The sequence below is a fragment of the Gastrolobium bilobum genome, unplaced genomic scaffold (assembly GCF_033153095.1).
Source record: "Gastrolobium bilobum isolate Gb01-03AN ecotype WA unplaced genomic scaffold, APGP_CSIRO_Gbil_v1 utg8480, whole genome shotgun sequence".
Lineage (NCBI taxonomy): Eukaryota > Viridiplantae > Streptophyta > Magnoliopsida > Fabales > Fabaceae > Gastrolobium > Gastrolobium bilobum.
The window spans coordinates 8,987-36,652 of record NW_026899605.1 but is presented as its reverse complement, the minus strand read 5'-3'; the positions used below and the strand labels follow the sequence as shown (position 1 = coordinate 36,652).

The window sequence follows — 27,666 nt, the reverse complement described above, 5'->3', positions numbered from 1 at the left end:
TTTATAAGAGTTTCTAAACAAAAAGTTTGTAAATATAATCCTTCCCTACTAATAATTGTGTAACTTACTATTATAATTATTTTTATTAGTATTTGAAATTTTGAGTAAACACTTAGTGTGAAAAATAGAAGACAATTTCAATCTTATAACTAAAAAATGAGTATTTTTATTTTTCACATTATATATTTTTATGATGTATAAAATGATTTTCATTTAAAAAAATTCATTTTCTCACTTTAAAATTACTGAAACGATGATTTTTTGCTTCTTTGCTTTGGAGCTTGTCACTTTTTATGGATCCTAATTTACTACTGCTTTTTACAAATTTTCACAATTTTTATTTGGGGATTATTGCATGTATTCCTTTTAGGAAAATGTCCGTTGATTCAACCTCCTACATGACAGAAAAATTTACTCCAATGAACATTAGATATACCTTGTCAAATCCTGAAACTAGTTTAAAATGTCATAAAACGTAACAAGAAGTCAAAATAAACAAATAAAAAAATAGTTCAAAATTAGGTTTTGTTTAGTAATTCTTTTCTTATGTTATATAGAAAAAATATTATCTCCAACCCAAATAATAAATATGAGAGAGAAAATAGTTAAAAAGATGAAAGAAAAAAATTCTTGTAAAACCCATTTAAAAAATGTGAATGTAAAAGAGAGATAATACTTTTCTTATGTAACATAAAAAAAAATATTACCCTAAATATATCTATATAAATATAAAAGATTGTGATTATTTAAATTCAAAAAACATGACTTACTTATTGACCGATGAGAGTTTCTTACATCTTATCCAAGAGCCACTCTTAAATCTAGATTAAGAAGAGAAACAGAAAAAATAAAGAGTCTAAAACATCCGGAATATAATTTTTAAGGACTAGTTTTCTCTCAAAATTAGTTCACATAAGAACTAGCTTTATAAAATTTAAGGGATAACTAAACCTAAATCTAAAACCTCATAATAAACGTTATAATACAAATAGAGAGAAAAAAAAAAAAAAAGCAACTTCATTGCCTTCCTTTTACTTCTCCTTCCAAATCCTCCTTAAGGCATCTTATGTAAGAATTAAAAAAGAGAACGCAAGAAGGAAGGAAGGACATCTAGATAATGTGTAAGAAGAATATTGCACCCGCAGCTTAAGAAGAAATTTAAGTCTATCAAGCCTGTGGCTTGTGTTATTAGATAATGTGGATGAAGATATTGGCTATGTACAAATGACCAATAAGAAGAGGTGAGGAGGAGCAACTGTATTTTGTACAAAAGTGATCCAAAATAATAAAAAAAGAGAGAAAGAGGGGATAGAAAGAAATCTGTCTCCCTCGTCTGGTTTAACAATGTAATTAATGAGATGAGGATGAATTTGACGGTGCCACTGATGCTTTGCAAATAGGGCACCAGTTTTTTAGCCGTAGCCATTGTTGTATGCAAACCACATGATACATATGTTCGCATTGCAGACTCCCCACTTCATCTGTGGCCACATATTCCTCCTACAATTCAAGTCAATTTATCTTAAAATCATATCTTGTAACAATAAGTGTGTATCAGTCTGAGAGGCAGTGACTAATTCAAGAACCTTTTTATTTGTGCAAAGGATGGAAACATGTAGTCTTAAATGCCTATACAATGCAAGGTATACTAGTTTCAGTTATATACTGAAATGGGGCATGCTAACAGACACTTAATTTGTGCGTCAACTGAATCCTATGGGACGCAGGTAGATTGTCACGGACAATAAGGGCCCGCTTGGATGGGCTTTTGAAAAAAGAAACTTTTTATGAGTTGCTTTTTTCAAAAGAACTTTTTTTAAAAGTTAAAAGTTATTTTGTGTTTGGATGTAATATTTGAAAAATACTTTTAAGTAAACATATCATTTGGATGTTAAAATAAAAAAGTACTTCTTCAATATAAAATTACTGTTATGACCTTCTTTTGTTCTTTTTTTTTTTTTTTACCATTTTCTCTTTTTCATCTTGCTATATCGTGATTCTTTTTCATCCTATATCTGGTTCTGGTTTCTATTTCTTTTTCATGCTTCAATTTTTCTGGTGGAATTTAAGAATCTCGCCACATGTTTCTTTTTTAGGATGTGAGATTCATAGTTACTCATGGTTTCTTTTTCAATGTTATTTGATAAATTCTGCTCAACTTTGAACTCCAAACCCCAACAGGCTAAAAGTTTTATTGATCAAAATCACCCTCTTGTGGATGCATGTGAACTGCCATTGATGGACCTTAATGGTCTAGGGAAAGTTCAAATGAAATTGAAAGACTAGCAATATGCAGGGCAACATCAGATTGGGGATTACCCTTTTCAATTTTCAATACTTAGCGACTTCTTCGTATATATCTCTCCCTCGAGTCTCGCCAAAAACTCAACCATGGTATACCTCTCTTCTCTTTCATCGATTGAAGCCATCTCAGATCTCTCTCTTTTTTATCCTCAACCTTGGAGGTTTGCTGCTCCGGCTGAGACGGAATACTCGAAGGGAGAGATGGGTCAAATTTTAGCTTTTTGCTTCTCCTTCTTTTAAAAGCTAAAAAATTTAGCTTTTCAGAAAAGCAAGATTTCTCCTTTTTTGTTGGCTTCTGCTTTTATTGAAAGCACTCATCCAAACATAAGTTTTTCTTCTAAAAGCACTTAATTTTTAAAAAAAAGCAGCTTCTAGGGGAGGAGAAGTCAATCCAAACAAGCACTAAGCCTTTGAGCCATGATGGTGTTCAATGACACCCCGGTTGCCATGAAAAAGTAAAATGATGCAAAAATCTTCATTTGGTGTGGAAAAAATACCTGGCAGATGCTGCATTTGGTATCATCGTTATCCTCATTGCAACTCTCAGCTGCATGGTCTGAGGGTGAGGATTGATAGAAACTTCTCTTTAGACATTCTGAAAGTGTTTCCTCTGTTAGAGCTGTGCTCACAGTACCCATCCTCTCTTCCAGAGCAAGTAGTTCCTGTCATTTTTAGAATACTTTGGGAGGTGAAAATAGCTAAAACTAAAAAAATCATACTTTTTTTATCCCAAAATAAATGCATGTAATATCAAGGATAATGATCCCTTTTCAAAGCAATCTCCCTCAACTCAGCTAAATTTCAAACCTCTTCTTTAGAAGTTGAAGATATTACGTACTGCCACTAAACAGCACTTAAAATTTGGTTATAAGCCTCACAATGCTTTAATCACATGCATTCTTATGAATATTTTCATCTAAATCTGTTGTAATCACAAAATTCTCAAACCATTGTAAATATTTTAAGAAAAAGAATAGGAAATTAAGAAAACAAATATAACAAACTGAATTGTAGCACCTTTTGACGTTAACAAACCTCATATGACATGTTATCAATGTCCAATCGCATGTCTCTGTGCTGATCATAGAAGTTTAGTCCAGTAAGGAACAAGTTCGACTCCAGTAAAAGAATTTGCTGCAAATGCACAAAATGAATGCATCAGATAACTGGTATATTAAGGCAAATGAATTTTTAATCAAGAATTACCTCATGTGTTAGCTCAACATCTTGTTCAATCCTCTCAAGTGCCAACAATACCTAAAAACAATTACAAAATAGTAATTTAGTTGTGAACTCTCATATCAAAGACCATGATAATTTTTTTTTTGCAATTCTCATGTTTACAATGAAAATTACCTCTGTAATACCATCCATGTTGTAGCGACGTCGAAAGCTATCCCGATTTATTAGAGAATGAGTGATGCCATAGTCTGCAGGAGACACAGGCATAACACCATATAACTCCTCACTGCCGGTACCTGCTCTACTATAAGAGCTCAGACGACTTAAAGGAGTCTCTACAGATGTATGATGTGATACACCAGGAGCATGAAGATCACTAGAATGAGGCAAAGAAGGTATCATGACAAAAGACTCATTGGGTGCCACATGATTAGCATTTCCTTGGCTAGAAAGCCTTCCCCTGGCATTACCACTTATTGGTCTTCGTGTCCTAACCGACGCTACGTTGCTGTCTGGCCTGTCCCTGTGAGGAGGAGTATTTCTAGATATTCTTGAATCAGAGATAGATATGCCATTTCTGGAACCAGAATTCCGTCCTTCTAATGAAGACCCACTCATCTTTTTCCCTCTAGCAGTGGAACTACTTTCCCCTTCACAATTTCTCTTTTTTATCATATCCTTCCTTTTGTTAAGGGTTGAATCTGATGGTAAACAATCAGCAGGGATGACATCAGAAATAGAGTTGCATCTGAGGTTCCTTAACCCATACTTACTGGCACCTGCACGTGTCACTGGACCAGTGTTTTTAATTTCTTGACCACGTAATCCAGGCTTCGAATGAAAATTCCTCCGAGATCTTGTATTAGATACTACACTAGAGCTCCCTACTTCCATCAGCATGACATTACTAGACTCTGCATTTTCCACTTCAGCTTGAAGTCCCCCTCTCTGAGTTTTATCAGGTGGAGGGACAAGCTTTGAAACTTCTGGTTCATCTTGTACACTACTAGATTCAGATGAATCAGTCTCTACCCGAGACGATATTGTTTTCCGGGGCTTTATAAGGGGTTTTCCTGGGTTACTAGCCCCAGAGAAAGTTCTAGAGGAGCTTCCAATTGCTTCCTTGCCACTTGAAGAGGATCGGATTGAAGGCCTCAAAGATTTACCTTTTTCAGAAGAACCAATTTGAGCACCTTTAGGAGAGTTGACTCTGCTACTGCAACCAAGGCGACTGCACACTTGACCATTTCGATCTCTAGTATTAGCGGTATCTCTAAACACATGGCCCATCCCCTTTTTAGGAACTACCACCCCATCAATGGCTCTTTTACCAGAATATTCATCCATCAATAGCTTATTCCCTTCAAATCTGTAACACATTGGCATGATGTATTAGAAGATCCGAAACTCATATAAGATACATGATTGTCAAAAGCATAATATAGATTGTATGAGACAATAATTTTACATGTTTCTTGATAGCAATGGATTATATGCAGAACTTAAGCTGCAACATAAAGACTGGCTAGACATAGAGGCTCCACTCATAATACATAAATTTAGGTTTGGAGAAGTTTCACATTTAATAAATCTAGAATCCGTCACAAAATTATCATGTACCATAGCTAAATTTCTTCAGAACAGTACCTTCTTTATAATCTCCGGTAATTAATTTTATGCATTGAAACGAAATAAAGTTAAAACATATATGTATTTTCTTAACAATAGGAGTTATACAAAATATATCACATTTTGGATTCTCTTAAAGAGGAGCTTCAGATGAATTTGAACAAAACTCTTACAGCAAGCACATACAATGGCTGGAATTCAAGTGAAAGAGGACAAAAAGAAATATATTTGGCATTATAAGATAAAATAGAGGTCATAGGACAAAATTCATTGTTAACATGCTCATGTTGTGTGTCAGGGAGGCAAAAGCATTCTATCTCAGTAAGCATTTAGAAATCCCTTTGACTAGAAAATCCAATCAAAGGGAAAATTTATTGCAACATTGACCAAGAAGTCAATTCGTAAGTCTCATGCCAATTCCATCTTTTGAGGGAATTATTTCTCAGCATAGTATTATTGATCCCTTTGAGCAAGATGAGTTAATTACTTAGGTTTTGCGTGCTCAATTAAATACATACCAAGGGAATTTGAACTGCACCAAAGCAGGTGTATTAAATCATAATTATATCAAAAGTTAGAAAATATCCAACTTTGAAAAGTATTTCTGATGTAAAAAATGAGAAATGCTGAGAAGAGAGAAAACATATACTCAAACTTTCAAATAGTCAAATTCACAAGATAAATAAAGAAGAAGAAAAAAATCTAATCTCATAAGGTCAGAATTTCAAGAAAATCAGCAAATAGAGAAGCGTTCACTCAACAGTCAATGTAAACGTATGATATTGAATCTTCCAATATTTGCATAACAATCTAGAATAAAGTCTCTTTGATACACGCCGTGAAACCAACAGGGCTCTATCATATCCCTACAAGGATGATGCTCCTTGAATTTATTTACATTACATACAACCTGGAACACAAAATCTTCAGCCAAAACAATCCAAATAGGAAGTGAAAAAAGAAAAAAAGAAGAAAAAACGATACATGATCAGATGATGACGAACGCCAACCGCCAGAAACCACGATCATATCACGCAAACAATAAAAGCAACATTTTTATGACGTAAACAGAGAAACCAATTTCCTCAAAATCAATATATTCTGAAGAACAAAAAAACTTGGCAAAACAAACAACATAGTGTTGTTTTTTAGAGTGAAATAATAACAAGTAAATGTGAAAGAAAGAAAGAAAGAAGAAAAAGAAGACTAGATGGGGCGCAATGAATGGATGATTGATTACAGAAAAAAGTGGGGGGTCCCTTCTTTTCCATCAAATATTCTCCACACAATCACAAAGACTTCTTCTCCGTGATTTCAGCTCTGAAAATAAGCTCAACACTAACCATACCTTACTCATCCCAAACCCCAAACAAACAACCCAAATAAACCAAAATAGAAATCACAATACCTCCACGTATTCCTCACACAACCAAAAGCTTCCGTCGATTAATTTCAACTTGAACGAACCCAAAATTTATTTATTTTTATAAAAAATATATTAAAATTCAATCGGATTAAAGTTCATAAAATATATATTATTTATTAATTTTATTTTTTTATCAAAGAGAACGAGAGATAGACGAGGACCAACGTCGACAAAACTGATAAATAAATAAAAAATAATAATAATCATCCAATTTTACAATTAAGTTTGATAAGGAAGAAAAAAAATTGTGGTGGAGTTGGAATTTGAATAGCTCGAGTTCAGCAGAGAAATTTGAATTGGGTAGCTACCTTTTTCGCTGTTGTGGTTCTTCTCCGTTGGAAACTTGGAACAGAGGAGAGAGAGAGAGAGAGAGAGAGAGAGAGAGAGAAGAGGTTTTAGTTTTAGTTTTAGAAAGAGAGAGAAGAGAGAAGCAAAGTGCAATTTTCATATACGAGGAAGGTGTTCTAATAAGAAGCCCACTATGGTTAGAAGCGGAACCAAATATGCAACCCAAACAAAAAACGACAAGGCTTGTTGGGCGCCGTCCTATTCAGAAATGTGAAAAAATGGACGGCTTGGATTGAGTGTGATTATGTCACACTCAAAGATCCTTATTATGAGTAAGAGTAACTAATGTGAGGCTTATTTTTTGTTGGCACACGAAAGCAATGGCAAATCGCTCTGAATCAATGAACCAATGAATTTGGTAGCTTTTATCTCAACTGCCTAATGTCCCCATTTATTCGTTTTTCTAAATAAAAAAAATTACTGAGTTAGGTTATTTTTATAATCTTTTACAATTTTTTGTTATTATTTAATTTAATTTAATTACCTATTTTTATTTAATATTATTTTATAGCCATTAATTTTTTTAATTCAATAATAAAAAATAATTATAAAAAATTATAAGAAAATATATTGTAAATATAATCTTTCTAAAAAAATAATTAATGCTTAGTGCAAAAGTTTTATATCTTATTCTTACGTGACTTGTTATATTTCTTTAAACCAATGTTATTAAATTCGATTACTGGTTCAACCGCATGAACCAGATATATATATATATATATATATATATATATATTATACTTAATTATATAATAAATATTTTAAATGGTACAAGTGAACTAAGAACCAAATGTAGTTTAGTTGTAAATATTACAATTCATATCTTAACAACAAGGGTTCGATCCCCACTAGTAAATGATATGATATATATATATATATATATATATATGGGAAGGGATACTGTGACAACCAAGTTATGTTACTACAAAGTGACTACCAATTAATCTCAACGTTAGATCGATTATGTTGATCCAACGGTTATATTTATTTTCATCTTTGTAAGGTTATGATGTCCCATATTTAAAGTGAAAGCATTAAATATGAGAAATCATAATCCTACAAAGGTGGAAATAAATATAAAATATTAGATTTGGAAAATCATGACCATACAAAGATAGAAATAAATATAACTGTTAGATCAACATAATCGATCTAACGGTGAGATTAATTGGTAGTTACTTGGTAGTAACACAACTTGGTTGTCACAATATCCTTCCCATATATATATATATATATATATATATATATATATATATGGGAAAAATATCTATCCTTTTAAAGGATATAAGCCCATATCCTTTTAGATTGAATCAATTAATATAAGAAAATAAATAAATAAAACGACGTAGTTTGGGATAGCCGGAAATAAACTTATCTAAAGCTGCTTGAGAAATATTTTTCCATATATATATATGGTGCATATTAACCAGCAAACAAACTCAACTCAGTGGTAAGTTGTTGTTGGGCATACTCATGATACTCGAGTTTGAATCCCAATAACTGCAACTTCGAAATTATTTTTCCAAAACCGGTTTGAGTAATAAAACTGGTCCACCGGTTCGGCGGTTAATACCGGTTGAACCGCGGTTCACGACCGGTTCACCGGGTCAATAGCGGGTCAATAACATATCTGATCCGTTGCAAGAATCGGACCGATTGATGGGCCAGTTTCCGGGCCGGGCCGATTTTCTCAACATTGCTTTAAACCCTAAAAAGATATCCAAATATGGCATTTAGCTTTTATGTATCGAATGGTGTATCGGAAAGGAATTTGTATCAAACGATACGGCACTATATCATAAGAAACGTGTATAATATGATATGAAAATTCAATCACATTTTTTAATATATAAAAAAACAAAAATTTGATTTGTGATTTAAATTAAAAAATCTAAAAAAATTATTATTAATAAGGAAAAGAAATAAAGATATGAAAAATCCGTATTAATAAAGGAAACAATAAAGCCGACATGAATGATAAAAGTAGCGGCATTATCCTACAAGAACAAGATAATGTCAGGAGGCTTGATAAATGAAATGATATCGACCTCAGATTGTTGAACAAGAAATGAGAGGTGAGTCAAATGACTACCTAACGAAGAGATGATGAATTAGTTATGTCATTGATAGATGTTGATAGTGATAGTAGTGATAAAATTAATCTTAATGATTGTTGAATAGGAAAATAATTGATTTTCATTTAGTTACTTATGTATTTTGTTTATTGGATCCTTTTTGGAATTTGGATTTATATGATATTAATTATATTATATATTTTTAAATTATTTTGTGTTATATTTCTATATCTTACGATTCGATGTTATTCACGATATAAAAAATCGGTCAAATGGTACATGATATGTATTACGATTCAACAACGATATATATCATGTACCAACCCCACTATATTATGATTGGATAAAATTAGGAAATTACTCAATGAGATTGAGAGATGATTATGGCGCTAATTTGACCTAGCTATTAGGTTGATTAGCTGCCACATATATAGCCCCCTTGTTCCTTATTTATGGAAGAACACCTCTCTTATTTTATCCACTGAAAACCCTAGTCAAAACACATACATGTGTGGAGGCATTTTTCTATCTCTCTTGGAGTCACCATAGGCGCCACTCTCCCTTGCCCCTTCTCTTCAGTTTAACAACCTCTTGAAGAACTTGAAGGATCTTAGGTGTTGAAGAATCATTCTTCTCCTACAAGACAACAAAGTGTTGTGAACTTCCATCGAACGACTTGTGTTTTTCAAGTCTCAAGTGGTGATCAAGAACGCATTTGATCAGGAGTTTTAATCCGAACAAAGGTATCATCTTTAATTCCTAACATGTCTATTGCATGTATCTTGGGTAGAACATGTGTTAGGGTGGACAAAAATTGTCTCTTCCGCAAGAAATTTTTTATTTCTCTCTCTTGCTTATTCACGGGCTATAAAGGCAACTTTCAACACAGTCATTAAACTACACAAAATATTATTAAATTATATTCGAAAAAGGGAAAGGATATTGTGACAACCAAGTTGTGTTACTACTAAATGACTACCAATTAATCTCACAGTTAGATCGATTATGTTGATTCAACGGTTATATTTATTTTCATCTTTGTATGGTCATGATTTTCCAAATTTAATACTTTATATTTATTTCCACCTTTGTATGGTTATGATTTTCCATATTTAATACTTTCACTTTAAATATGGGAAATCATAATCATACAAAGATGGAAATAAATATAACCGTTGGTTCAACATAATCGATCTAACGGTGAGATTAATTGGTAGTCATTTGGTAGTAACACAACTTGGTTGTCACAATATATTTTCCCTTCGAAAAATAATAAACTGTTAGAGTTATGAGAGCATTTTAATTATTTTTCCTTTTTGAAAAAAACCACACAATATTTTTAATATAAGATAATTAGAAATTAAAAAAATAATCCAAAAAGTCAAAAGAAAAAGGTGTAAAAATTACCTTCCTCGTATTACCCTTGAAGAAGATGAAAGGAAAAACAGTCTTATTTACTTGCTATTCTAGTAGATAAAACATGCACATTTTCCACCGTGAAAGTCACGAGAAACATCGTTATTAATAAAGACAGTGACAAAACATTTCCAAATTCCTCATTTTGATAATGACATGATAGTTACATGTTTCACATGTATCATTTGGTTAATTTTTCTAATTCTTGATCAAACTTTTAATAATTTAGTTACATCACATTGCAATCTGCTTGTTATTAATTATTTAAATTACATTTACATGCGTCATTTCGTTCTCCTCATAAATGAGGAAAATAAATTAAACGTTTTTTTCATTATACCAGAAAAAATGGCGCAGGTATACTGAGCCAATTTTTTTTTTCTTTAAGAAAAAAGCTTATGTTTCGTTTTAAGAGAGAATATTTATATTACACAATAAATTAAGAAAAAAGCTTATGCTTCTTCTACATTTCGGTCTCTAATGAAACTCGTCAAAAGTTTTCTCCCCATTCCTTTTTTATATAAGTGCAGGTTTTAAATACATATTTTACACATACATTTGTCAATATTATAATATTATTGGGGAAAAAACAATGCTCGCATTTAAAAAAAAAAAAAAAAACTCTCAGAAAACCCTCGATTCCGCGCAAAAAACAACAAACGTAGATTATCGGCAGATAAACAAGGAATTTTATTCAATAAATTATAAAAATCCAAATGTAGAAGAAGCCCATAAATAAAAAATTAGGAAGAACGGCTTCTTGGCCGTTTCATTCAAATAAAATAAAAAATTACTGAACCATGACTATGTTCGTAATCTAAATTTTACTCCCGCTTCTATTTTACCTTCTCACATAATCATATAAATATTAATTAATATTATAAATAATAATTAAGATCATAATAACGTAATTATTATTATTTTAGAAATTAATATTAATTTTTTTTTATTCAACTAATAATTAATAGTGTAAATAATTTTTATTCTTATTTTAAAATTTTAAAATTTTCGTAAAATCAAAAATATCAAATTTATTATTAGTATTGATAATAATTTGATATTTAATTTTTATTTTTCTTTCTAATTTCGGCAGAAAAATTCAAATATCATCAATTGACCAAAATCGGTCAATCATCTAAAAATATTAGAATCACCTAAAACACAATTACAGTAATAGCAAAAAATCATAATGTTTTTAATAAATTTGTTTAAATTAAAAATATCAAATTTATTATCAATGATGATAGTTTGATGATTGATTTTTTTTTCTTTCTTTCCAATTTTATGAGAAAAATTCAAATATTTGATATCATTTAAATTGAGTGAAGTGAGTCATTGATGAAATATTATGACTCTTTTCTTATAACTCTAATTTTTTAAGATGATTAATCAATATACTCTTTTATTGTTTTTTTTTTTTGTATCCTACTCTTTTATTGTTTTCATTATTATCAAAAGATTCGAAGTATGAATAATTAATAAACACGAAAATTTGGATCAACTGAAATTCTTATATTTTATTATATATTTGAATTTTAAAAAAAATTAATAATTAAATAAATTCTATATTTTAAAATTTGTAAGATTGAAATGATATTAATTTCTAAAATAAGAATAACTATATTATTTTTGGCTTAGTTATTAAATGTCACGTGTTAGTCTTGATCTTATTACCCTTTAAATTATATCCATTTTTTTTAATAACGGGGAGTATCCTTACACAAGTCCTTCGGTCACTTTATTGTGAAAATATAGTTCTAAAGCTAGCTAACTTCTCGTTGAAACATAAGATGCATTAGATCATTGTTATAGAAGAAAAGGTGAAACAAATCTCCTTTTAAAGGAGACAGTTTTCTTCTGGCCCAACAAGAAATTCTAAAAATTTGATTTGATCACAATTTAAATCTCCGACCAACACAAACTGTTGGGCGCTAAGTTGCGAATTGAGCTATTATTCGGGGTTAATTATACCCATTTTCAAATATTGAGAAATAATTTATACCTGATAACAGTTCAATTTTATTTTTATTTTTTTAATAAAACGTCAAAAAGCCTAGGAAGAACACATAAGCTCAAGTTTGACTGGTTGCATGTAAGCCAAGTGTGGCACAGGGAGGGGATGGAGCATGCTTATCCCTCCACCACTACCACTTATAAGTGATGTAACCCTTTGTTAGCTATAGTTTGTTTTTTGTTTTTATTTTGGGTCTTGTTTGTTAGCTAAAGATTTAGATAAGCTTAAGATTATATGTCTGGCTGTATAGCGTCATAAGCTAACTAATCACAAGATGGGAGCAGAAGAAGAAAAGCAATAGGTGGGGTTGGCAGTGGCCAATTTGGACCACTAAACGCATTCAATGTGTGACAATATATATATTTTTAAATCAAACCAAATAATAATGGACAAGTTGGCTTCGTCCACTATGAACTATGGTAGGACTAGGCCACAAAGTTTTTTGGTGTGGGGGTAAGCCTCAACTCGTGGGGATTAGTTTACCTAGCACTTTGCAACTCAAAAGCTCACATCACCACCAAAGCCATTGCTTCAAGGCCAACCGGATCACTTTTTGGTGTGGTTGGTGGTGCTCCACACAAACATTTGGCACCCATTCATTCGAAATATTTTATGTCTTAACCTACGTCTCTAACTTGGTTACCCCATATTGGAGATTTTCCCTATATATTTAAAATAAAACAACATAAAATGGACTTCTTCATGACATCATATGAAAACCAAGAATAAATTAAATTAAAATAAAATGACATCGTAGCGTACGTATATTTGCAATTTCAAAAAATCAACTATAACCCCGTAAATATTGATAATATTTTTATTTTTATTTTTATTTTTAAATTTATAGAATAGAAATAATTTAAAAATGCATACGATAAAATCAGATTATTTTTCTCTTTTAAGTGAAAAACATGTTTTTTTAAACCTTTTTTTTTTACATAGAAATAAAAAAATATTTTTCTCTATTAAGTAAAAAAATTCAGATGATAAAATTAATCTCTGTGATAAATATTTTTCTCTATGATAAATAAAAATAAAACTAAAACTAGATGTCTCTCTCCAACTATAATTTTTTTTTCTTCAATTAAATATGAATATTTTATAATAAATGAGAATGGACTTTCTTATCGACTAAAAAAATGCAGGACAATGACCTTTCTCTCAGCGTTGATAAACGTCAAAATTAATGGGAAAAAAGAAACATGGAAAACTACATGTATTCGAAGCCATCAACATTTATGTGGTGCTTCTGCCAAATGCCACCATTCTCGTCCGGCTTTACCCTGTAATCGCCAACATTATATAATTTCGAGTTGGGCTCAGCCCAACCTGTTACAACAAGGAAAACTGAACCTTAGAACTAAATTACTGTACGATAGAAAAAATAAAACAATCCTATATAGTTATAAGTTTTGAGTAACTTTAGCAAAATAAATAAATAATTCTTAAGATTTTAGAATGATTATTTGATAAGTTAAAGTCGTAGGAACCATTCGTTCTTTAAGAAATCAACCATAATGTTAATTCATAATAGTTAATAACAAAAAAAATCTGACTAATATATTCCAAACTAAAATTAGAAGAAAAGCGACTCAATTTTTTTTTTTTCCCTGCATGTGTAGAATTATAAAAGAAAAGGTCAACTCTCCAATCCACATGTCCCGGTTATTCAGAGTTTTGTTTGATAAAAGAAAACAATTTATTGTTTTGATTTAATGGCCTCAAATGCAAACACCTTCACCGTGCCTTCATAAACACCATCACCACCTTTGAGTTTGTGCGTAATTTGCGCTTAATTTATGATATTATTAAGCATTCCAAACCCTTCCATCCCTTTTCTGTTTTTTTATCTTCCAACCAATCTTTTCTTTCCGTTTTTGTCTCTTTATCCATATATTTTCATCTTTCAAAGCAAATCGATTTGTTTTGTGCCCACAAATTCACTCTTCCATGCACTTTCTTTTATCAGGTACATTATCTGAACCCGAACCTTCACCGCTTTGATTCTTGTAAATTAACTCTTCTTTTTATATTTCATTTTTTATACATCTTTGAATATTTAGTTCAATTTGCGTCGAGTTCTTGAATATTGCTTGCTTCTCCTGATGATATCCGAATGAAGTGTAAGTCAATCATTGTGTCACATGTTCATTTGTTGCTTTTCTTCTCTTCTTTGCATGTCATCGAAGGAACATCGGTTTTGGTTACAAGTAATCCATACATTGATAATCATTTAACAATACTTTAGGTATATTCGATTTTTAATTTATTGAAAAAAAAATTTATCTCTTGATCTTCTTTTCATTTACAATTGATTCGTTGAAACAAATCGATCTTCCTACGAAATAGATGGATCTTTTCCTAACAAGAAGACATTAACGTGGAGGATTTGAAAATATAGGGACACGCATTATTGGCTTATATGTCCGAAAATGACAAAATTTTTATGCTTTTCTTTTGCACCAGGGAATAAGGAACCTTTCTTATTTTTTTGGGGAGCTAGGATAGGCTTTTTCTTGTTAATCCATCATACCCACGTTTGTTTTTCTGATTAAGTATCTGCAACTACATGGCGTGATGGTGGAACAATTGACGTGATAGCGTTAAACTTTGCCGCCTAAATTGTCTTAACTTTTTCTTGTGAAAGTCTAATAATTGTGTAGCTGCCACATTACAATTCTGAACTTGTTTCATAAGCAAAAATAATAATAAAAGTAACTTTTTCCAAATGTATTGATTTGTGCACCTCAGTTTGTAACACCACTTCAATTTTTACGCAACTATTGGTCACATTCCTCACGAGATTCGCAAGAGGCATAAGATATATGTTAGTTTTATACAAGAACAAATCAAGTAAAAGAAAAGTACTATGCAACAAAGATAACCCCATATCCCCTTGGACAGTTGAATCTCAAATCTTAGTCTTGTCTCTGGATATTGAGATTGATATCTTTTATATATGGGTAAATCAAAAGTTATGTTATATGATGTAACATACTTTTTTACACACACAATCTCATGTAGGTCTCGTTTCTTGATTTTTTTCTTCTTCTCTTTTCTCAATTGTATGAGTAGGAAAGTTATGTTACATAATGTAACATAACTTTTGATTTACCCTTTATCTCATTTAAATAGGATTAATATTTGTTAAATATGCAGGTTCTTTTCAATAAATTGCAGAGACACCTAAATATATAGACATATATGGCAACAAAAGCAAAAGAGAGTAGTGTTGTTGGGAAGGAGAAGAAAGGCCCAACTTCGAATTCTCCCATCACAAGCACCAAAAGGACAACCAAGCCACCATCACCTTCAAGCTCTACAGATAAGGCCACTTCAAACCCATCAGAGAAACAAGTCCCAAACTATCTGAGGCCCACAATTAGCTCAAAGCTTGAGTCCCAATCCTTCAAGCTTCCAAAGAGTACTACTGATGCTACCAATAAGGCCACTTTAAACAGAAGAAGATCTTTTGACAAGCCACCATCACCTTCAAGGTTACCAAAACAAACACAACCCTCTCCTTCAAGAACACAGAAAGCCCTTGTGTCTCCTGCCAGATCCCTATCACTTCGATCTTCCAATGTTCCAGTTAAAAGCATTAGCACTTGGAAACCCGTTTCAGAGAGGACCTCAAAAACCCCCAACAAGGAAGGGAAAACACAACCACTGAATACCAAGAGTGTGAATAAGAGAAGCCCCAGTCCTTCTCCTTCAACCACTAAGAAGGTGACTGATGATGCTTCGGCTGCAAAGACCAGTTCTGAAACTACAGAACCGATCAATGTTGAAACTGAGCCAGAAGTTAAAGAAGCTATAAATGAAGAGATTGAAGAAGTAGAAAAAGTGGAGAATCAAGAACATGATGAGGTTCAAAAAGTTGACTCTGAGCATGATGAACATGAGAATAAACAAGAGCTGGATGAGTCTGCTCAGCCTCACATTCAAGATGATAATAATGAGAAAGTCACTCCTACTGCATCAGAAGAAGAAGAAGCAAAAGAAGAGCCACAAGAAGAGAAAATCGAAGATGAGCATAAAGAGAATGAGGATATAAACCAATATGAATGCAAGATTAATGGGAGTCAATCAGAAATTAATCATTCAACAGCTGAAGAAGAAGTTGAGGTGAAAGAAAAGGAAGAAGAAGGTGGGATTGTAATAGAAGAAGATCACAAGAGTGAGGAAGTGGCAGTGGAAGAAAAGGAAGGAGTTGATGGGGTTAAGTTGACAGAAGGACAAGAAGAAAATGAACATATTGTGGAAAGTGAAGTTAAAGAAGCAAAGTCAGAGTCAACAGAGCCAAAGCAAGAAACAGCTTCTGGAGTTAAAGGGAAGAAGGAGTCTCAGGTATCCAATGATGTGATCGAAGAGACAGCGAGCAAGTTATTGGAAGAGAGGAAGAACAAGGTGAGAGCATTGGCTGGGGCATTTCAAACTGTCATTGACCATCAAAAAAAATGAAACAAGCCACTTGTATTTGATTTGAGACTCTGAGAAGAGAAGAGAAGAGATACAAAAACTGAAGAATGGAATACAAAAATTAAAACAAAAAGACACGAGTACAGAAGTGATTCTAATGCACACATCTTTCTAATCTCTTGGAAACCTGAAAGCTGGTGCTGACTTGTTTCAAACATTTATTGATTTTCTTGGTTAGTTGATTTTCATAAACATGTGTAATTACTACCAGTGTAACTTATACATATTATTTAGTCTATATATGGTCAAATTAATACCTGATATTCCTTCACAAAATACAGGTATTATAAGTTTTTCTTATATGTAAAATTATATTTTCTTTTATTATTATATCATTTTAGACTGAAATGTCAGGGGTTCAAATCCAGAAACAACCTCTTTGTAATGATATAAGGATAAGACTGCGTACAAGGATTTCTTCCACCCCACACTCGCTAATCGGATTTAAGGGGGAGTGATTTTTATTATATCATTTTTAGATATATTGAACCTGTCGATATTGTAATGAAGGAGAGGAAATTTTTTTATGGTTATTCTTTTCATTAAGTTGGCTATGTTGTGGAGGGAGATAGCATCAAATTAAGTGACCGATGGATATCAATAATTTTTTTTGATAGTAATTAGTTCTAATATTCAATTTTGTATATATATATATATGTGTGTGAGTTTGGATGATTTTACCTACATGCAGTTGTCAGTTTTATTGCTTTGCCAAATTTCGACATTGCAAATGCTCTTTTACTCTATGAAAACTACTATATTTTTAAAAAAAATTATTATATTTTACATTATATTTTTAAATTTTTTACAATAATTATATGATACTAATTATAGATCGACGTTAATCTTTCTTTAATTATAAAAACCTATTTGAAAACTCATAAAAAGTATAAGAACATTTTTATTATAGAAAATAGATTCATATAGTCTATCTAAATTTTAAAACAGGTGTACATGATTTAACAAAAATTAATAGAGCGTTAATGATTATTAGTAAATAAGGACTGACTAAATTTTTTTAAATAATAATTATATGATTTTTTTTTTTTAAACAAAAATTATATATCTTTGGTAAACCTATAGATATATAATTGCAGTTGAGGTAAACCTCAATTACTCAAATCCAACGGCTATTTGATCATTTTGTCCCTCATTAATTAATTAATAATCATTTTGCCCCTGATTCGAAACTATCTATCAATCTGCCCCTCTTTAATCGACTACTTTGCATGTTTAATCGACTAAATGGTTGTTGGAAGATTTAATCGACTAAATCTCCCTACTTAATCGATTAAAATCATACTGACTTATTTTTTTTTTGTCAAATATGGAGATTTAGTCGACTAAATAAGGAGATTTAGTCGACTAAATCTCCCAACAGCCATTTTTTGTCTGTTTTGGCCATTTAGTCGATTAAAAATGCAATGTAGTCGATTAAAGAGGGACAGATTGATAAATAGTTTCGAATCAGGGACAAAATGGTTATTAATTAATTAATAAGGGGCAAAAGGGTGAAAAAGCCCAAATCCAACACACCAATTCGGTCACATTACATATTTAAAAAAAAAAAAAAACTTGAGAAATAACTAATTGAATCCACTTTGTTATTAGTCACCTTCAAAACTATCTCTTGTGCAATACATCAGCTCCAAAGAAATTCTTCTCTCGAAACTTAGCTGACGTCGAAAGTTAGTAATAAAAACCTCTGCCCTTTTATCAATATCATCTTCCGAAGCACAACTTACCGTTCTTCTATAATGTACCATATGATCCCTATTTATTTCTTCATCCTCGAGGAAGCTTTGCAAGTGCATTTGATTATTAAACAACCTATGCCATCTTTGTTTTAAACTTTTGGAATGCACTCGCCAAGAGTGCAATAGAGACTTTAGTTTCTTCAGTCTAATGAGGGGTGGTGAAGATTTCTGCTTATCCATTTATTCTTGTAGAGAATTAAAGCCAACTTGTTTTGATAATGGATGATCATATGAGAATAAGATGATATTTACTAGCACTTATATAGGAGAGAAAAGCAAGCGGCTTCTATCAGAAGCTTTAGTGGAAGTTCACTTACAAATTATGTGGAAGGTACATAGCTTGTAGCTCAAAAAAAAAAACTGAAATAATTAAAACAAGGGAAGGTTTCAACTACTTACGTGCGGGGGTTCGAGAAATAGACTTGTTGTCGCAGTGATTGTTCCAAAACGAATGTCTTCTTTTTTTTTTTTTTAGTTATTCAACCCTAATTAGTCTTTGAGGTGAGTTGCTTCCCTCTACTCTTACAATAGAGACTAATATACTAGGGTGTTCGCGGTCTGGATTGAATCTGTTTTGGAAGTAAAAATCATCCGATTCAATTCCTTCGATTTGATCATGTAATCATCCATTCGGTTTGGATTTTTTTTTCAAATTTGATCCAATCCAATCCAATTTTTTTCGGTTTGGATTAGATCGGTTTTCGATTTTTTTAAAATCCTAAAATTTGTTTCATGATTGTTATGCAAATAACATCTTTTGTATATATTGACTTTGTAATTTTATTTTTTTAAAATACAAAAGCATCATTAAACGATAATATAGTTTTTTCTTTTTTGGGCAAGGAGATATGAAGCTCTACAGAGATTAAATTTTGTTAATGAGATGTGACTAGGCTTTTTCTTGGATTTAGTTGATGGTTAATGGATCTTTGGTTTAGAAATTTTTGGGCTATGATTGAGGAAAAAAACCCAAGTAGGTAGATGTGACCGAATCAATCCAATTAAAATTTGCGATTTTTTTTCAGTTTTCGATTTATTCGGTTATCGATTTTTCAGTTTGGTTACTGCGGTTTGAATCGGTTTGGATCGGTTGATGAACACCCTTATAATATAGGGTGTGAGGCAAGTCATGAATGAAAATATTTAAATTCCTTCCAAAAATAACATGTGAAGATCAAATTGAAACTCTTTTCTTTCTATTACTCAATTCATTTACTATCAATCAGTTTGTTAAAAAAGAATGACTTTGTCGAGGCCTCGAGGGCTAAAATCAAAGTTTTGATGTCATGTCCTGATACAGAGAAGGTAAAAAAAAAGCCTTTTTTTCGTTTGTTTATTGAATAGTGATAAAAAAAAATGGTTCATGGGCTTCATACGCGTTACTTTGGAATTTTTGGGACAGAAATGGGGCCATCGGTCCATGACTTGATGGGTAAGTTTTGAATTTGGGACACCCTTACGCGTGATTACCAAAAAAATTCTCTTTTGAGGAATTTTTTTATATCAGGTGGTGTGCAACAACTTGTATTATACAACAATTAATTTTAAAGAAGTCTAATCAATTCTTCTTCTTCTTTTATCAGGTTTACATTGTCATTGATAAATTAGAAGGATATAATTAATGGGAAAGTTTTTCTCCTTTCACGAATTTTGGAAACAAATTTTTTTACAACAATACTCATTCTTTCTTGTAGCACAAGTTTTTTGTAGCACATTTTTTTCCCTCAAATTCCAAAATGATATTATTTTGAAGTTACAGAAGATATTTTTATCTTTTATAATATTAGAAATCCTAAACCTATAATTAATTTATAATAAAAATATACTAGAAAAAATGTTAATTACTATGATGTGATCAAAAAATAAATAATCGTTAGGAGAGGTAAAAGTTTTTACTCGGTGCTACCTAACTATTTAGTGTATGCGATAGATGTTTTTTTTTTTTTTTTTTTTCTAAACTCAATTTTATACGTGAAGAGATAAGAATGTTATAGATGAACAAGCATATAAGAAAAGATAAAATTGTAGATAAATGTAGTATAGAAATAATAGGAGTAGTAACTCTTATAAAAACAAATGGTTAAATCCCACCTAAAATGATTCAGCTTTATGGAGAGAAGATTAGTAAAGTTCATGAAATGAAAGATAACTCAATTACTAAAATTATAAAAGTAAAAGAAGAATAAAGAAATTTTGAAGATAAATTATTTAAATTTTAATAGCCTTTTTAAAACTCAGATTTTAACGAAACATGATAACAAAGTCATCGGGGGGGGGGGGGGGGGGCAAAATTTTGATGTTGCTGTTTAAACGGGGAGATGGACCATTTTGTGACACCTGACAAAAAAAATTTACCAGATTGACACGTCAACAGTAAATTTTGTCAAAATGTCACGCGGCATAATTCGTTACACTGTGTAGCGAAATATGTCATGTCAGGCTGCATAGTCAGCAAAAATAACACGTGTCAAGCAAGTAGAAATTTGCTACACTGTGTAGCGAATTATGCTTGAATTTTGTCTGCTTGACATATGTTATTTTTGTTGACTGTGCAGCCTGTCATGGTATATTTCGCCACAAAGTGTAGTGAATTATATGCAAACATATTTCGTTACACAGTGTAGCGAAATATGCCGCGTGATATTTTGACAAAATTTACTGTTAATATGACAGTTTGATAAAAAAATTTATCAGGCGTGACAAAATAGACACCGTTCCGTTTATATGTGTATCGAAATTCTTTGTTGTTTTATAACAACAAAGAACTCGGTTCAAACCCAGCAGAAAAGGTGAGGAGAAACAAATATAAAAGCAATATGTTAATACAATAAGCTGTGTGGTGCGGTCGAAGAGTTGTGCAAGAAGCCTCTCCTCTCCTGACCTGGCTCCTAAATTTGCGAAGAGGCAAACTCCGGAGGATAGATAGATCTGACACGAATCTGATCCAAGCAAGCCTTAATTGATTAAAGTCTTATGGGCCATATTTCATTTATGCTCGTGGCCTTGTTTGTATGACGCTTGACTTAAGATTATATTGTCTCAAGTGAGGAAATATTTTTTATGGTAAAGGACCATCTAATAATTTGGTGTTCTCTATTATAACATCAATTTTTTATTTTTCTTTTTATCTTTGTTATTGTTACTTTTTTTCAATTTTACTTTCTCATTTACACTAAAGGACTACCTAAAAAATGGTAGTCCTGAAGTATAATAAATACTCTCATCAAGTGAGTCCATAAGTATACTTAGTTCGTTTAGATGAGTTTTTTCTCTTCAAAATTTCAAAAAATGTCTACTTGAATAGCCTGCTTAAAAAAAGTCAAAAATTTATTTTTTTGAAAGCTGAAATTTTAACTTAAAAAAAAAAAAAGAAGTTAAAAGTCAAATATTTTTTACAAAATCCAAATACTTTTTAAAAAAAGGTTCTAATAAGAATTATGTTGTAGGAAAAGTGATTGTGTAATGTTATAGAGATTCGTTTTGCGTGCTATAATTTTTTTTTTTTCTTCAAAAACTGTGGGACCCACAAAATATTATGTGTGTAAAAAAATTTGTTGTGTTATGTTAAATAACAAATACAAATCCCTTTAAAAATTATCTAAATAGCATTATCTTGTGTAAAAATACTTCTAAGTAAGGTATAAAAAGCATTTTCTTAAGCCCATTAATCAACGAGCGATTCTTTTATTATTTTAATTGCTTTAACATTTTACAGTTGAGTCACACAATTCAATGTTGGTTATTATGAATCATATGCGTTGACGTATTTCGTTTCACATTCTACTTCCTCTCTCTGCGTTCATATTCCATAAGTGAAAAGCAAAATGAGTTCACTTTAGTTCACACTTGGATAGTTTCTTATTCACTCCAAAGTTTCTCTAAAATGATAATTCACAATTTGCTTTATGAGTCATGACAAGGATGGCCGCAGCCGCAGCCGCAGCCGGCAGCCCCCTAAACACTTTTTTTAGTACATACATGCGAAAGCCTCGGAAGATCTTTATCATGATCCGTTGTTGCTGACTTCACCACGCGAATGTCAAAATATTCGGTTCGGTGTAACCTTTTTGGTTTCACTTGTGCATTACACATAAATTTTTTTAACTGTTTTAACCTTTTGAGATAATTAATCTATAATAATTTTTTAGTTATATAAATTATACCTTAAAATAATGATCCCAGACACCTAAAAATACAAAATTTTGAGGGATGCATTAGGTTTATGGGATAACAACATGATTGTGCCATGTGTTATTTATAGTGGGAAATTTTTAGGTACATTAAGCTGATAAATTGATATTATGTCGCGTCATTTAACACTTTTTGTTTAAAAAAATATTTATAGACAATAAAATATATTATTCAATACCTGTTGATCCTGACTAACAACAATAATATAATTGTATCCTCCTGGTCGTCAACTTATACAATCGATTTGGTTCTTTGGCAGGTACATAATAGTCATTACTTTTTAAAAAATAAATAGCCACACACATACATTTAGTAGTAATTCTTTGTAAACTGCAACTAACCGAGCTCTTTGTCCTTCTTATTTTAACAATTTATAAAGGGAAAAGTGTGTATCATTTTAAAGGATGTAAATTTATGTCATTTTAAGAGAGAGGAAGAGATAGATAAAGGAAGAGAAAAAGTTGACAAAAAAAAATAAAAGTGTGAATCTCACCTTTTTGTGAGAGTGAAAAAATATAAATTATATCATTGAAAAGGATAAACATTTTTTTAGTTTATAAATGGTGATGCAAATGGAAATAGAGGATAGGAACTAAGGGGGTGTTTGGTTCAAGTTTTTAGAGAGGATTACCGGTAATCCTTCTTTGGTAAATGTAATTACCACGTTTGGTAGAAGGAATAAATTACGATTCCCGGATATCCAAGGATTACCGGTAATTTGATTTATAAAGAAAAGTCACTATTCAGATTACCAAAAATAATATGGTAATTCGGAATACCAATCAGAATACCAAGTAAAGGGAAAGCACAACAATAAATTTTGAGACAAAAATACCCCAATACACATAAAAATCTAGACTCAATCTATCAATTACAAAAGTAAAAATAGTTTGGGGTTATTTTTGTAAAATAACCTCATTTTCCAAGTCAAATTTCGTTCTAAACCAAATATGGAATCAGTAATTTTTACCAATATTCCCGGTAATATTTTGGCGAACCAAACACATCTTTCGTAAGATTCCAAGAAAACTCAATTTCTACTGAATTCCCATTAATCATGATTTCCGGTCATCAAAAAATTTCTCCTGTACCAAACACACCCTAAAGTTAATAATTACCGACCACGCTTCCTGTTTCAAGTTGCTTTATTAAGTTCTTTATCATTATGGATTCCTTTAGTGGGAATATATCTAAGCGACACATCCCGAAATGACTACTTACCACAATTGCATATGGAGTGGCAAATAAAGCCTTTGACCTACGCAGACCAAACCCGTCTCTTAAATAGGCGATGAGGAAGATAATCAACTGTTCTGTTCACTACTTGCTTACTGCACTCTTGTGTATTAGTCTCCTTTTGGGATGAAAATTTGGTGGAGATTAGTTATCCAAAAAAAAAAAAAAAAAATTGGTGGAGATTATACATTAATAGACCGAGATATGATGAAGCCCATAACACATTGTAAGTAGCAGGATAATAGATAATAAAAGTCATTTAATTTTTGTATTATTTTTTACAAAGCATCCACTATCTGATCACTAAATAATCCGGATTCGGCGAGGTAAGATATCATTGAAACTTTTGAAAATACATAATTACAGACACATAATTATACAATTATAAATTTCTATGTACATAATGTCTATAATTACTCTTATATTATTTGTGATATGCCTATATTTTAATTCTATTATTCTAGTATGAAAGGCTTACAATTAGGCATTTGAGTATTTGTTCCGTCTGTGATGCACGACAGATAGATGTGGTGGTTGAGTGTTGTTTGGAAGCTCCTCCTCCATACGCTCTTATGAAAATGAGATGATAGTGCAATTTGATGCTTTGATTAAGAAATTAAGGTAGTTAAAAGGAAGCTTGCCTGGAAAGTTTTGTTGTAACATGAAATCGTACACAATGAGAGCATGCTTAATGGAACGTGATCCTCCACAGACAACAATGTTGTTTGTGACAGACAGTGTACAAAATAGGTAGGGGGTGTTGTGGACATTTTACATATTGGTTAATGAGCCAAAATAGTGGTCACTAAAACAGTACTATTTTCTTTTATAAAAGTTAAATGGGAGAATTGTTTTCTGAAAATGAAAGATATTATTGAAGGCAAGCTTGCGACGAGTTTATCCAGGTGTCAAATTAGAATAAGCTTTAAAATAAAAATAAAAGCATTTAATTGGGAGTGCAAGGGCTATTATGTTGATAGTAAAGTTGGTGGGAGTGGCGAGTGGCGATCCATAGTTGTGATGTTCGCATCAGTCGCTGTAATGATAAACAAGCCATGCCGCAGACCACATAACAAAAGGCACACACACATATCTTTTTTTTCCCTAGTCAATTGTAGCTGTGAAAGAAAAGAAAATTATGGAGTAGATTATGTTTGATCAAAACCGCAGACGTGGCCACAACCACAAACTAGTCATTTCCAAAAGTAGACCCACTTGTGTTTCTTCCCCCCAACTAATCATAATAAATTAGCCATAGGAATCAAAAAAAGTCCATATAGGCGGGGGGGCTGGTTCACCACACGACAATGATTAAACACTTTAGTGTGTTGGCGATCAGAGCAAATCCCTTTGTGTGTGTCTTCCATCGTTCGTTCGTTCATTCATTCATTCATCGGAGTAACAGGTTTCTGCTCTGTCGCTTTGCCTCAATTACGTCACTCCCATTTCCAACTTTTTCTTTCTTTTTTCTCCCCTCTATTTGTTTTCTTTCATTCCAAGTCTTTATTGATACGGATTTGCCGGAAATATTTATACCTCTACCTTCTCCTCGTATCCCGGCTTTTTCCTACTAAACTAATCACTCCAACTTTTTCCTACTAAAGCCCTTTCCTTTCACTTTTTCATTATTGCAATTCCGTGTCCTTACTCACGACAAGGGTCTCTTTCAATTCTCTCTCACTTCTCTTCCTTTATATTCAACACACCATATCATACTTTTCCCAATTTCTGAAAAAAAAAAAAAAAAACATGGTACCTGAGAAGAAGAAGAATAATGAGTGGGAGGCACTGATTCCGGGGTTACCAGACGAAATTGCAGAGCTTTGTTTACTTCATGTTCCGTATCCATATCAGGGTTCGATGCGCTCTGTTTCCTCTTCGTGGAACAGAGCCATAACACACCCTTCCTTTCTACTTTCCAAGAAAACCCTCTCTCGACCTTATCTCTTCGTCTTCGCATTTAATAGACAAACCGCACGGATTCAATGGCAGGCTCTCGACCCTTCATCGAACCGTTGGTTCCTGCTGCCACCCATGCCGCTGCCGGACGCGGTTTACCCCACCGCGTTCGCCATCGCCTCGCTGCCGCGTCAGGGGAAGCTCTTCGTCATCGGTGGCATGCGCTCCGACACCGAGTCCCCAATGCGGACGACCCTCGTTTACCAAACCACAACAAACCAATGGTCGCCGGCATCCCCCATGCCGGCGGGGAGATCTTTCTTCGCGGCGGAGGCAGTGAACGGAAGGATCGTGACCGTCGGGGGGAGCGGAACTGAAATCTACGATCCGGATGAAGACACGTGGACGACGGGTGCGGGGCTGGGGACTGAGCTGGAAAAGTACGAGGCGGTTACGGTTGGGGGAAGGGTTTACGTAACGGAAGGGTGGTGGTGGCCGTTTATGTTTCGGCCGAGGGGTTGGGCGTACGAGGCGGAGAAGGACACGTGGCGAGAGATGGGGGAGGGGATGAGGGATGGATGGACGGGTGTTAGCGTGGCGGTTGCGGGGAGGGTTTTCGTGATAGCGGAATACGGGGACTGGCCGGTGAAGATGTACGATGAGGAATGCGACACGTGGCGGTGTGTGGGAGGTGATAGATTTCCGAGGGAAGTGATGCAGAGGCCGTTTGCTGCGAAGGGGTTGGATGGAAGCATTTACGTGGTGTCGTTGGGTTTGAATGTGGCCATTGGGAGTGTCGTCGTTTACGATGGCAGTGAGGGAGTTGGAGTGAAGCTTACGTGGCAGGTGGTGGAGGCACCACAAGGTTTCCGTGATTTCTCACCTTGTAATTGCCAGGTGCTCTATGCTTGAAGCCTTGAACACCTATTGGCCAGGGTGGACATGTTTTTCTTCCTTTCTTATTCTCTCTCTTTGTTTGTTTGTTTTATTAGGCGGGATTGGGAACTTTTTATTTTATTTTAATGTTGAATCTGATTCGGCATGCTGGGGATGGAAATAGAAACACACCTTGCCTATGATTGAAAACGATATTCGCAGGCCTAATGGCCAATACATATTCTTGCTTGCTGGATTGCAAATTATAGCTTGCAGCTTCATCATGGAATGCATGTTCTCTACAGTCCAACTATAATTATTTAAATCAAGTATTAAACAAACAAAGAGGAAGAGAAAGATGAATAGTGGGATTTGATTTTACTTTCTTTTTTTTAAGGTTAGTAATTAACCTCTCTATTTGAATTTGAAGTGTACTTTTCCATCATCGTTTGGTCCAAACTTTTTTTAATATAACACCTTCTCTAAATACTAATCCTATCTATAATTTTCTTGCATAAAAGCGCATCATAGCATAAATTGCATTTTTTAATTTTTCATGATGTCTTCTTCAGTTATATTAGCAACAAATAAAAAAAATATGAAGGAAAAAAAATTCTTGGCAATCTGTTTCTTTAAAACCCTTCATTTACAATAATAAAAAAGGAAGGTCAAGAGTAAATTTCGAATTAAAAAATGGACGTTGTTGCACATAAGATAGAAAAATTCTCCGTATCGATCCCCTGTAACTTAAAATAGAAAGAAAAAAAAAATAAGGAATCAGAAAGACTGGGAGAGAAAAAAAAAAACATCGGCCAGAGGATTGATGTGCTT

General features: G+C 32.7%; 3 protein-coding genes across 3 annotated transcripts; 2 read left to right on the top strand and 1 right to left on the bottom strand.

Annotated features, from left to right (window-relative positions):
* Window positions 1-944: 944 nt before the first annotated feature.
* On the bottom strand, window positions 945-6,981 carry LOC133291868 (E3 ubiquitin-protein ligase MBR2). Its single transcript, XM_061490196.1, has 6 exons — window positions 6,850-6,981; window positions 3,661-4,855; window positions 3,511-3,561; window positions 3,340-3,438; window positions 2,802-2,966; window positions 945-1,500 (listed from the first exon to the last, which is right to left on the bottom strand). The coding sequence occupies exons 2-6, from the start codon at window positions 4,831-4,833 to the stop codon at window positions 1,351-1,353; spliced, it is 1,638 nt and encodes a 545-aa protein (XP_061346180.1). The 5' UTR covers window positions 4,834-4,855; window positions 6,850-6,981; the 3' UTR covers window positions 945-1,350.
* An 8,617-nt stretch (window positions 6,982-15,598) lies between these two features.
* Window positions 15,599-16,858, top strand: LOC133291919 (uncharacterized). The gene has a single exon (XM_061490279.1). The coding sequence runs from the start codon at window positions 15,599-15,601 to the stop codon at window positions 16,856-16,858; it is 1,260 nt and encodes a 419-aa protein (XP_061346263.1).
* Window positions 16,859-25,346: 8,488 nt separating this feature from the next.
* Window positions 25,347-27,229, top strand: LOC133291907 (F-box protein AFR). The gene has a single exon (XM_061490263.1). The coding sequence runs from the start codon at window positions 25,810-25,812 to the stop codon at window positions 26,869-26,871; it is 1,062 nt and encodes a 353-aa protein (XP_061346247.1). The 5' UTR covers window positions 25,347-25,809; the 3' UTR covers window positions 26,872-27,229.
* The last annotated feature ends 437 nt before the right edge of the window (window positions 27,230-27,666 follow it).